The sequence below is a fragment of the Pararge aegeria genome, chromosome 4 (genome assembly GCF_905163445.1).
Source record: "Pararge aegeria chromosome 4, ilParAegt1.1, whole genome shotgun sequence".
NCBI lineage: Eukaryota > Metazoa > Arthropoda > Insecta > Lepidoptera > Nymphalidae > Pararge > Pararge aegeria.
In genome coordinates, this window is record NC_053183.1 from 6,420,962 (window position 1) to 6,434,896 (window position 13,935).

A 13,935-nucleotide genomic window follows, 5' to 3' on the forward strand; every position below is an offset into this window, starting at 1 on the left:
GTAGGACTAGAAATGAATAAAGGCAAAACTAAAGTTATGACTAATAAAGAACGAGTACCAATAACCGTTTAATCTCCAAATATAGAATATGTCAAGGACTACATCTACCTTGGTCATCTCATTTCCTTTGAGTTCTGTACTGATAAGGAAATAGATAGAAGAATAAAAAGTACTTGGAACAAGTATTGGGCAATGAAAGAGGTATTTAAGGGTAATCTACCTACAGAAATAAAAACAAAAGCCATGGATAAATGTCAAACACCATGTTTGACCTACGCTTGTCAGACCTGGCCAATAACAAAGAAAACATTAGATAAAGTGGGTAAATGCCAGAGAGGAATGGAGCGGAGCTTCTTGAATATAAAAAGAAAGGATAGAGTGAGAAATGTCTGTATTAGGAAGAAAACAAAGGCTACAGATGCCATATAACATGTACTCGTTTCGAAATGGAAATGGGCAGGACATATACAAAGAGTCAAAGACGAGCGGTCGTCATACATAGTTACAAATTGGAGACCCACGAGACTCTAAGCGCAGAAGAGGCCGACCATTAAGAAGGTGGTTTGATGATATAACACAGATAGCAGGAAAAACATGGGCAAGAGCAGCTATGGACAGAAAGTCCTGGCTACTCATGGAGGAGGCTTTCACCGCCAAATGCGGTCCTTACAACAAATATTAAATCTAACATAGTTTTAAGAAAAATTACTAACCTAAACATTTGTTGTATTTAGAATCTAATTATGTAAATTTAGAATCCATTTAAAATAATATGTAAACCGTTGTAAGGAATAATAAAGCTATTATTATTATTATTATTATTATTATTAATTAGACAGACATATAGGGCTTATGTAGTGAGTGATATGTACCTACAGAATATCGATTTTTTTTTCCATTGGCACCTTTTCCAAGGCAAGTCGGGAAGAGGCGCCAACAGAATGCGCCATGGTGGCGTTACCGTTTTCATTCGTCAATAAAATTTTCAGAGTTTTTAGAGTTACATAGTTAGCATGTATTTTCTAATCTTCAAAGTAAGAAGTCTAATAGAATATTTAATTTCGTAATTTAGTAATTAGTACTTGTATATTGCCTATCTACCTAGTTATTTGAGAATTAATTCATTGATCGAACGATTTCAGAGCGGAATTAAACAATGATCTCGTATCCTTTGAATTACAATACCAATCGCTGGAATTCCCACTTTTTTTTTGTAATAGAGCAGGATGGGGCTTTAAGAGGAATTTTTAAACCGTGAGTCATTTTCTAAAAGGGAAATGTGTCGAATAATAACTATACAATTTTTTTTATTTGCATAATAACAACATTTATTTAATGTTATTTATCTAACATTCTAAAAGGAGTTCCTCACATAAAGTTATAAAAAAATGTTCTATGAAAATGGTTTCAGCTTATTAATGTTCCTTTGATAAGAGAGTTAGTATGTCCTCTTTTCTCATAGGTGAAAGATGGTAGAGAACATGGCCTGACAGTGACTTAGAGCTAGTAGGTGCACTATCGACGCCTAGCTTGCGCTGATTATATTCTGGTTTGCGGGATATTATTTTTATATTCATTTTACTATCTTGTATCTACTTCAACAAATAGGTAATAAATCCATTTTTTAGCTGAAAACGCTTATACCTTGAGCTACCGTTTGGATTTGATTTTTTTTTTACTTTTCGAAAAACATTTCGGACTATGTTTTGGGAAAGTGAAAAAAAAATGTTGACTCAGAAAGGTTTTTTTCTCAGATTATAGGCTATAGCATCACTTTAAGACCCTTAGGAATCTAGTAACGGACGGCTGATGCTACTGGTGGGACGCAGAATTAAAGTTTGCATGGAATGGGTTTCTAATGAAAATATCTTGAAAGAAAAGTTTTATACCTTACAATAAATTACCCAAGTTATGCTTTATCAAGGAGCTGAACATGCTAAACCAACGAGGAAAATTTTAGGGTTTTCGCTATAGTCCAACAATTCTTACGAGAAAAAGATGTAGTTAGGTAGGACAATGATAGGCAGAAATTTCAAACGACCGAGACCAAATGTTTTACTATTTGTATTGAAATTTTAACAGCAAATAACTGATGTTTGTGCCTCACTTGATACTTTTCATAACTAACTAACACTTATGAATAGACTTTTGGTAGGTATATAATTCGAATTACCAATTTGGTATCACTATTAATTATTTCATCTTTCATTAAAAACACATTAGGTGGTTGTCTCTTATCATTTAGATACTTTGTTCAAAACATTTACTTAAGGATAAAAAACTTATTAATAATTAAAGGAATATAGGGACTAAAACAATTGGAATTTGATGCCGACGAGGGTTCATTACATTTCCCGAGAACACCGTATCAACGCCACGATCTCAGGAGATATACGGTTGAGTCAAAACTGGTCCCCATTTGGGTGACGTTTGAACGCACGTGTGTTTCACACTTAGCCTCCAATGCCTCTCTTGGGACACCGATCATCAACCAATTTTCAGCTCTATTTATGTTGCAATAGAATTTACTTTGTTCATATACCATCCCAACCGTCATTATTGATATGGGATTATGGTTGAAGTGCGACTATAGTTTCTAACACGCCTTTGTATTTTAAAACTTATGTAGAAGTGATACATGTGTATGTATTTGTGAGTGGATGTCGTTTAAGTCGTTCTTAATTTGAGTTGCAATCATTGGTATGGCGAGCAGGCAGCGGCGTCGATGTGTCTGTGGGACTTATTAGCTTATTTTACGACCGGCGGCCTCTTGTCTGTTCAACGAAACACACACACATCCAAACATGTATCAAGGCGTTCGAAGACGGCTCTAAGAATATGAAGCCAACAATATAAAAGTCTTTCGTTATAGTGAACATAATGAAGTGGAAATAAAGGAAAATCGAATGTTATGTCAAATGTAATCTTTGGTAGTAAATGGTTATGTGGTAAAATCTGTGATAGGCTCTGATAGGCTTTACTTTCGAGTGGCCGAGTTTGAACTCCGCCACGCACCTCTAGCATTTCTAAGTAAAGCGTCCAAGAGTTCTCCATATTGTTCTCTAAGTGTGAAGTGAAGTCTAGACTACCTATCTAAGTTACAGATTCATACACCAACTCTTTCGCGAAAACTTTTTAATATTGAAACATAAATAACATGGAAACTTTTAACTAAGCAGTAATCTAAAAACAGCATTGATAATTAAAACGCTACTTTTTTGAATATGCTTACAAACTTACAAAAACTTGTTAGGTTAACTATACATGCGAGCAGAGTGAGCTCACAATTTTATGTCCATTTTATGGATAGAGCCTAAACAGGAAAATAAAAAATAGTTTGAATATAATAAACACTTAATGGCGAGGTTTTTCAAAATTCAAAATTCAAAATTCAATGAGCTGACTAATTGCTAGTAAGTTCATGTTTATTTTTATAACTTTATTCATCGTCTGGATGGTTGCTAATACAGCCGATTTTTGACCCTACCCTTGTCATCCGTGTCCGACACACGGCCCTCCTTTTTGTAGGCAATAGAAAATAGTGAAAATTATTCCAATGCAGATTTTATCGCTAAGAGAAAAAATCAGCGTGACGACGATTCCCGATATAAATTTTTTTTCAAATCCGGGCAAATATAAACCTCGGATTTCCGTTACAAACACATTTAAAATAAGTGCTAAAAAACATAGTTCTTATTGTGAGTCTGACCACCAGATTGTTCGTTGTAGCCATAAAACAGGCCTGCCTAAGTACGAAGTATGCATTCGTATGTAGAAAATGTAAGATAATATCCACAGCTTCTTGGTAGTTACAAAGTATCATGTTCCTTTTGTTCTTTTGAAAAGCTATGCCTAGGCATTCTTAAGTCGGACCCACACTCTCTCCGATACAACAAGAGGCAGAACAGTGGCTGCAAAGTCAAATAGAGATACCGAACGGCTGGGTGACATTTTATTTTTCCTTGATTGTGGCAATCTGAATTCTGAATAAATGGAGATTGTGATCACGAGTGATGCTGTGACAAATGCCTCCCCCGTGCCTCGCAAAGTACGTTTTTCCGCACGTCAGCCTCGCTTATTATCACAAAAGGCCGGAATACACATGCGTTTAGCTGGCACACTTGCATACATGCTCCTAAAGCGAGCAAGCTATTGTCAAGGTATATACTAACTGGTGTTGCCGGTTTCTGGGAAGAGTAATTGAATTGCTGGCATCTCTTGAGAGCGCATTCGCGAGGCGTCTTCCCGAGAGTGTGGATCCGGTACAAAAGGATTGCTGACACAAATAGTACGTAGTCGTAAGTACTGTGTACCTAGCGTTCCAAGGATACCTCGTCAGCTTGAGCAATGCGCGAGACTCATGATGCAAATATTTATATGTAACCATATAAAGAACTTTCTTTATATAGTCATTGGTGCACATACCAGAACAGCATACTAATTTTATGAATAAGTAGATAGTATGCTAGTGCTATAAGTCATCTAGTGATGTTTAGTTATTTACCTATTGCATTATTGGAACAAATCAGTTTTCATTGGAACCAAGTTGTTACATAAGGATGTTAAAACTACTTGTGTATTTTGTGAAAATAAAACTTTATCACAACCGATGCACCCCCATTTCAAGTTGGTTGGTGATTCCTAAGGTAATTCTGGACCTACCTTTGCATTCATTTAAATAATGTGTAAAAACACATCTAATACAACGAGGTAACTATACATTTGATGAATTTCTTAATGACAAGGTAGATTGGAAGTAGCCAGCTTCGCTCTCATCTCCCGCAAGATAGAAAAATGATTTTAAATGTTGATGTTGGAAAAGAGCAACTACTGAGTTTCTGGCCGGCTTCTCGATAGAATCTGCTTTCTGAACCGGTGGTAGAGTCACTACAAACAGACATACTTGAAGTTTCAAGAGTCCTTATAAAGTAGGCCTATTCGAAATAAATGAATTTTAAACATTGATTTTTTATTTTTATTTCGATACCTACGTCTTTTGTAGGGATTTATGCCATGTCCAGCTTCTACTACCTAACCACTCACTTCGCGTCATCTGGCCTCTGAGTCCTGTTAGGGCTGCCATGCCAACATGTGGAGCCCAACGAACATCAGTCCTCTGACCTATATATCCCACTCAATGAAACTTGAGCTTTGAAAACCGATAAGCTATATTGATCAGTCTAAATATCACAATGTTTTTGTCTCAATTTCTTACTTTATTAAAAATCTATGGGTTATTTTTGATACTATTTTATCGGTTTTTTGACATAATTGGTAGCGGCTTTAACCTTTGTGCGGTTTACAGAATAGATTAATAAAAGAAAATATTGTGAAACGTATATAACTACGTACTGAGCTGCTATCGAGAGAAACTGCAAAATAAAGCGGCCTTACGTTGCCAACCGACCATCTATCTAAAATTGCACTTTCAATGCAACGAAATTCCGTTAAAAGCACTAAAAAGTACCTACTTTTTGACTCACTGCTTGGCATATGCGGAGGTCACCCTGTAATAGCTGAGAGAGATTCTAAATTTGAAAGACTCAAAAGCTCTGACGCTGCTCACTCGCGGCCGTTATACTTTTACTTATTATATGTCTGTATCCACTGATAAGGTACCTACTCTATGAAAAGCAAAACGACTGATAAATTATTGCACATAGTGTTGAACCAGAGTAGGCAGATGGTACAAAATAGTAAACCTTGTTGTTAAAAACCTCGCCCTCTAAAATCATTCTTGTTGAAGACCCACAGTACAATTATACTTTCGGTGGAGACATGAACTTATTCCATTTTCATCGTCGAATTAAATTCAGGAACCTTACTACCTTTCCTCGTTTTCGCCAAGTTTTTTGTTTTCATTATCTTTCATTTGGTGTGTTTTACCTATATTGCCAAAACTTTTGTTTCTGAAATGGCGCCCAATAAATCTTACCACATAGATCCCCGGCCCCCCAGCCCTCAACCATAATTCGCCGCTGATTCAAAAGGCAAAAAGCAAATTAAGTCAGGCCAAATTTCAAAGATTTCAAGATACTACTTAGTAGGTACTACGTAGATATTGATTTACTACAGCTCAAAGGGAGCTACTCAGTGGCGTGCATTGGGTTTCTTACCAGGGTATGCATACTGCAGGAAAATTTAATAAAACGGCTAAAACTCCCCTCCTATACGGGTTATATATAAATTTTAGGGTATGCAGTGCTTTTGTGTATGTATGAAGTGCATGACACTGGAGCTACTGCCTTTAAGTCATTGGTTATGTGGTTAGTATGCTTGATTACACTCTAGATACGGAGATCGTGATTCGATTTTCAGGGATATATTCGATATTATGCGATATTTTATATTAACTGTAAGGTATTGTTTTACCGTCAAAAAATTGTTTTTGGGGGTTAAGCTTCGGTTGACCCCCGAAGGCACCCCCGTGTCTTGGAGTGCCCGCTAAGCCGTTGTCATATTATATGGTTTCAATCATTAATATATGATATACAATAATAAACAGCCAGCAAACCCGAATTGGGACACCGTGGTTGGGACATATATTGTACTTATCTAGCACTGGGATATTAATAGGCTGATTTAAATATATGATGAAGCCTATACGAAGCAAATTACAATTCTCGCACTGCCTTCCCTACGTCAATTCATAGTGGAATGATCAATGATCATGCAACAGCAAAAACTCCTACTCGGCATGGAATGTTTTTCAAATGCCATGATGTCATGGTGGATTAAATTACTGAGTGCTATGACCTTGCCTGTCACTTGCATGTAGGTACTTAATACATGATTGATATTGATAACTATAGGTACATCATACATTATACATACTCACAACTCGTTTGTTCTACTAATGACACAGAAAACAAACGAAGTTGGTGGGTACCTAGTACCTATATGGATCCGAACGAAAAAAACACGTGGATAGTTGCTACTAACGAGTACACAGTGCTTACATCTCTAGGAACATAATTATGTGCTTACTAAGCATATAATTATATTCCTAGATACGTACTCACCAAGTCACATATTGTGGGGAAGGTGGTGCCGATTGAAGAGGAAATTAGCGAGATCATATCATAGCGATTTAAGTAGGTATGCCCCGAAAACTTACTACTGTGCTGTTCTTGTGGGATGTAAGTCATAGTACAGAGCCGAGGGTGGAGCATCAAACAACAGTAAACAGTGTTTATTCAGTGGGAGGATGGGTACAGACAACGGGACGAAATCGACAGGGGCCTAATGTTATTTATGATAGCTACTTCTTCAAAAAGCGGCCACACAGGAAATGGACTTGGATGATCGCGGACGGTCTCATGAGAAATTAAATATAAAAAATATGTCCATGACATATATTATTTAATGATATATCTGTGATTAACTCAACAACTTCAAACTATATCGTTATATCTTCGTAAAGCTGGAAGCTAGCCGGTCGATAGGTATATTTCGTTAACGTGTAAAAGCACGAACGTCGTTTGAGTTTCGTGGAAAATGTGGCCATCAAGAAAGCCTATTTGTTAAATTTAAGGTTGTTTCAGATTTTTTGTAGCCCAGTTTTAGAAATTCTTCTGTAGTTGGATTTCAGTTTATGCACTTTCATTAATCTATTTAGTGCGTCAACCGTTTATAACCTTGTAACAATTAGTAGCTAGTGAAATGGATTTGTTTTAATTTTTTAACCGATTTTGAAGGAGAAAACTGCCCATTCAACACTGCACATAGCACATTGTGACAAAATGAACATAAGATATTTAAGCCTAAAAGCCTTCCCTGGTCACAAGCCAATGCAGTGGCGTGCAGGGTTTGTAAAATGTAAAAAAAACTCCTGAATTACATTTTTAGGAAAGGTTATGGTTCTGAGCATTTTATAAAGGGCCTAGGTGTGAAATACGAGTACCAGCTAATTCAAGTGGAGGTGAATTGGGCGGGTAAGACTGCGCCATCCAGTTTGCGAAATATCGGCAGACATTTGTGAAAATATTCTAGCTTTCTATCTTTTCAAAAACAGCTTTTTATAAGCAGCTAGGTGCCAATATATAGCCCGCATGTTTTCAGCCGTTTTGTAGCCCAGTTTTTATTTTCAATTGAAATTAAATATCCCCCTAGGCGGCTTTTAGTTATGAGCTTTTTTTTTATTAAAAAAAAAGATATCGCACCGTTAAGTTAACACTTTTCTAGAATTTTATAATAATTTGTAAATAGGTCATAACAGGTCTGCTCTAACAATTATTATAGGAGATGATTATATTGTTGGGAAGCGTCCAATGTATTCCGCAACCTCAATGGGTCGAAGCCAACATATTAGTACAGATAATGTAGGGCCAAGGGCATGATTCTGTCAACAATTACATCACCTTACAACACTTCTATTTACTTTATCCATCCATACTACTCGTCATAATGAACCCATTACTGGCCCACTACAGGCAGGAGTCAACTTTCAGAATGAGAAGTGTTTTCAGGCTGTAGCTTTAACCTTTTACTCGGGAAACTACAACAACTTCAATAGAATCATAATGATAGTGAGTATGAGTCTATGTGTCAGTTTATCACATTATCACAGCCAGTGGCGTGCATAGAGGGTATGGACAGGGTATGCAGATGATATAAAATGAAGAAAATCTCCAGCACGAGTCATAAATACTTAAGGGTAGGCTTTTAATAACTTTTATAATGTCTATCCTTAAGTTTTTTATAACTCGTACTGGAGATTTTCTTCATTTTATATCATCTGCATACCCTATGCATACCCTCTATGTACGCCACTGATCACAGCCTATGTCTAATAAAGCGTAAGTTAGGTAGGTTATCTATAAATAAGGGTTAAGTTTCCAAGTATCAAGTATCAAATCAAATTCACATTATTGTACACCAAATTAAAAAACAAACATTAAAAAAATACACAATTAAAATAAAGAAGAAATTATCGCTATCTCTACCAGGCAACCTACCAAATCAAATTGAGTACCTACATGAAGTTAAGAAGAAGGGTTAGGGTTGGGGTTTTTGCAAGCGCAATCTCTCCTCTTACCAAATACCAATAGTTACTTGATTATGCTGATAGGTACTTGCTATCTTGACGTAAGTGTGGAGCAATTAAATAAGCTTGAGCGCATTCAAAACCTCCTTGATTTAATAAAATTGACAGTTTATTAAACCCAGGAGGTTCCCGACCGATTGACCCGATTTTTTTTATTTAAAAATTCCTTCCAGGTTAGTGCACTTGCATCTAAGACTGCATCATTAGTTCCCATTGATTTAATATATTACTAATTTGTAAGCACACTGTCAGTTACTATCGGATGACATAGCAGTTAAGCCCTATATAGTAGGTAAAAGTATTCTACGTAGGCTAATATATATTGCTGATGGTGGTAGCTGACATTTAATGAGTGGTGCTATGACAAATCAACGTGACAAACAATCAAACGTTTACTTGATTTTTTTTTACATAAAAACGCATTACTAGACAGAATAAGGAAAAATGTTGTTATTTTCCTATTAGAATGACTTGCATTAAGACAAGACAGCACCTACCTTCTTGGTTAAGTACCTAGGTAAGTTATAATGGCAAATTTAAACACATAATAATATGGGGTGCATGCTCCTAAGCCCGGTCTTGACCCAAAAGTCTGCAGTGGTTTATTTCTCTCGATATTTTAGCGTTAATACCTATGCTGCTGAAGCATAATAGGTATTTTTTTTTATAGAACTTGCACTAAATTTTAGATGATATTAAAGTAAAGCCAACACTGTCTTGCACTGCTATCCATCAGTTGTTGCCTGAAAAATGGTCATATTTTAAGTAGGTAATTAGCACCTATTTAATTTAAAACACGTGGACACATTATGAATGTTATAAAATGTGCGCAAGGGGAGCTCGGTCGCAGTTTTCATGGTCGGCGGACACGAGGCAGGCATGGCAGGCGGCCGTCGCTCACAAAAAATAAACAACTTTCCTCGAAACGGCGATGGCGCTAAGGTACTGTTCCAATCCAAAACGTCGTAACTGTTCTTAAGTCGAGGGCAAGTTACACTGTTTCGTGCATGCGAAAGGCCGGGCTGAAATAACTTGTTGATGTTCGTTGCGGCGGCGCGGGCGAGATCGGGTGTGTGCGCGGGGGAGCGGGCGTCGAGGGGACTAGCGCCGCTGAGCGACGGCCTGTCTACGGCGGCGAGCCGGCGACACCCTGTCTGCCGCGGACGGCGTCGTTGCCGCTCCGTGCGCATTCTTGTCCGCCCGCGCCCCTTCCTCGCGTCCCACAACCTCATGAACCGCCCGCGCTCACGCAGCGGCAACCTCGCATGAAAACTTGTTTCGTAAACGGATGTGGCAGCGACCGAGGCAGGGCAATCGTGCTTTCTTATTTACTCTTATAAAACTAAATGAGTATAAGCGAGATAGCGATGGTGGCGCTACGTGCTATCGGCTCCCACTTGCGGCATTTTTTCACGCCGAGAATGAGGCGAGATTAATGCCTAAAGCTGCGTACACAAGGCTGATTTATTTAAATTGGAACGGTTTATTTAAAAAATGTATATTGAAATGAAACGTTCGTTTGTTAAAATTTGAAACGTTGAGCGTAAACGCACGCTTGGTCAGTTTATTATGTATCAAACCGGGATTGGGTCAACCTGAACTAGGTTTAAAACAAAACATACAAGTGTGACAAACCGGACACTTTGAATGAAACACACCGCGTACATTAGTTAAGTACCTAGGGTATAATATAACTCTTCTCGCTAACCAAATTTGCGATCAGAAGCAATTGAGATTGATGCAAAATGACTTTAGTACTGGGGGTTATTCTGTACAGCGGCGTGATTTAAGACGCATAGTAGGTACGCAAGTGCCTAATTGGCAAATGTATTTTATATTAGGTAAGTCAGTGCTATATATGAAAATAATTACCAAAAGTTGTTCGATAAGTGTTTGAATGTATAATTTTGTCATAATAATTGATATTTTTTTACATTTACAGATTTTCAACTAAAGAAAAAAATATAGATACTTTATGTATAACTTCGAATTCTTTCTTGAATGATGATGCGTTGGTTGATTGGTTTTTAAAATAAAATTTTCTTTATAATTCTATACTTACTAATATTATACAGAAGAACGCTTTATTTTTTTTTTATTTTTTTGTAATAGATAAACTTTGAAGGTATTTGACATTTCGAAATTAGGTGTACCTACCCTATGGTAGGTACACTTAATTTCGAAATGTCAAATACCTAGACTTCAGCACGAAATAATAGTAGTTATATACACTTCAGATCATTGCACGTTGGTTTTATTGCCTATCGTACATATATATTTTTATATTTTTATCTGCGTCCAAGCCCGTGGATTCGATTCCCACAACTGGAAAAATGATTATGTGATGAACATGAAAGTATTTCAGTGTCTGGATGTTTATCTGTATATTATAAGTATTATCGTAGTATATTTATTTATTTATATAGAATACTTGGTATAAAAACACGGCTACAGTAAAAAGACAACTATTGGTCATAATAAAATCACAATATAAAAAATAACGAACTGTAAGTTTCAAAACCGTAGGTATTTGTAGTTAAAATTCAACATACTAATTTGGTGGTTACTAAAAAGTAGTTGGTAAGTGGCCAATTCAACTTAGGATTTGGAGGTCGATTCCTAGATCTAGCCAAAAATGATTGTGTATTGACCGTATCGCACCGTACAGTACCGGCCGCTTGAAGTAAAATAATGGCCTTGTGTCGATTTATAGTAATAATCATGAATTTCCGATACACCATTGGAACAATTTGCAGAGTTTAGGCTCAAAAGAGAACTGTGCTTAGCATCCGGTTCCTGCTAATGGGTTCATAATGATGATGAGAATACCGTTAATATCTCATTTAGTTTATGGGCAATCTAAGTTGGCTGGACTAAATGAAGTGCACAAACATCGTTTTTAGAAATGCTGTGTTTAAACTTCACTTAGTACTTGCGCGAACGTCGTAGAATGTCAATTACAGACCAACCTATTAATAATAAGTGACTACATTTTAGCATTACAAAAATTAAATATAGTTGTTAATCACGAAATAAGTTTACCAAATTACCATTGTGATCAAGCCCTAATGGATATACGCGGCTCGCGTCGCGCGCTCATGTCGGAGCGGTATGCGCTCAGCACTGCCAGCGAGCGCGCCGCCAACATCCCGCCGCCGCCTCGGCTCGGCCGACAGCGACACAGCGACTCACCGCGGCCCGCGCGCCAGTCAGTTCGGCGCCGACACCCATCCCGCGAGCACGTCCGCTAAACAAATGGCCGCAGCAACCACGCACTCGGCCCCCGCTCCCTCCGAGCGCCGCTCTGAGACCCGCGCGGGATCCCGCCGTATCTTCCCACCGCAGTTCAAACTACAAGTTCTCGACGCCTACAGACGCGACTCACAATGTCGAGGAAACCAACGCGCTACCGCCAGGAAATTCGGTATTCACCGCCGTCAAATCCAGAAATGGCTTCAAGCTGAGCCAGCTCTCCGAGCGGCTCTTTTGAGGCGAGCACCGCAACCTGCCCCATCGCCTCCGCCTTATTGCGTCGGGTCCCCCGAGAGTGCTCGCCTACCGTCGCCCCCGCCAGCGCCAGCCTGTTTACCCACACCAGTTGCCTTGCCCACGCCACTTCCGGCGCCGATCCCAGTGATACCTCCTAGTACGGAGCCCATAGACTTGTCGATGCGTCGTCTGTCAGCACCTGTTTCCGTGCTGACGTATGCACCATCGACTGTTCCGGAGCACCCTATGCCGCGTAAGCCGTTCAAGTTGTTCAGGCCGTACCTGCTAGATGAGGAAGAAAAGAAGCCTTCGCTGGCGTCCCTGCCCGTGTCGAACGGCGTGCACGTGTCCGCCTTCGTACCGGTGCAGAGCGCAGCGTTATGCACGCTGGCCGCGTGCCCCACGCCGCGCTGGTGCCCGCCTGCTCCGTCGTTCTCAGCGCCACTTAGATGAGAAGACGCCACCGGGGCTGTTGCCGCCGTTCCCCTGTTCTGTGATCTAGTCGTCGACGCCCGCCTGGCGCCGCCCGGGGCGTAGCCCTATAATACCGTGCCTTAACGTACACGTCGCCATAGTGCATTATGCCGTCATAAAGAGATGACAGTCTATTTTTGTGTATAAATTATAGTTATAAGAGTAAGATTGTATTTTTGTATGTGGGGTTTATAAAGCGTACCTACATTTATGAAGATTATAATAATATAACAATTATTATTATTATATTAATAAAGAGAGTTGTTTACTAAGCTTTGTTTTCCTCGCGCCCGGTGCCTGTTCCGAGCAGGTAGCGCCGGCGCCAGCCGCCGCCTCCCCCTACCTGCTTTAATCCCTATTGTGTTACGTTACAATGACGGATCTTCATTCAAGCACTCAATTGTAGAGGTATAAAAAATCATCGTACCATTCCGTTTAATATTTACATTTCATTATCAATAAAAAAAGTTGATCTCGAGAAGAACTGAATAAATTATTGCATTAATTAAATGTCATTTCTACAAATACAAGATGATAAATTTTTTAAAAAGGGGAATGCTATCAAGCTAGTCAAGAAAAATGTTATAAAAAGTTTGGGATTTTTGTTACCCAAATATTTACCCTTTTAAAGTTAATTAAAAAAAAACTTTCATTCATCTAAGTTAGGTAAGTTAATCATACGACTCAAAAGTAAGCTGTGTTAGAAAAAGAAAACCACAAGGTTGAAATTGCCATCTGCACGGCTGCCCGTACACAGTTGCAATATAAAAATTTACAGTACCTATACCTACTTCAATTCTTCTATATTAGTCGATATATTTGCAATATGCAGAATATTGACGTGAGTGCGAAGAGTCTGTGTCGAATTTCGGAGCATCTACCCTAAGTACTGTCAGAATTTTTTCCAGCACAAGTTGTAGGTACCT

General features: G+C 38.5%; 1 protein-coding gene across 1 annotated transcript; it reads left to right on the top strand.

Annotated features, from left to right (window-relative positions):
- Nucleotides 1-12,182: 12,182 nt before the first annotated feature.
- On the top strand, nt 12,183-13,249 carry LOC120637820 (vegetative cell wall protein gp1-like). The gene has a single exon (XM_039909846.1). It carries the CDS (start codon nt 12,302-12,304, stop codon nt 12,986-12,988), a length of 687 nt encoding a protein of 228 aa, XP_039765780.1. The 5' UTR covers nt 12,183-12,301; the 3' UTR covers nt 12,989-13,249.
- The last annotated feature ends 686 nt before the right edge of the window (nt 13,250-13,935 follow it).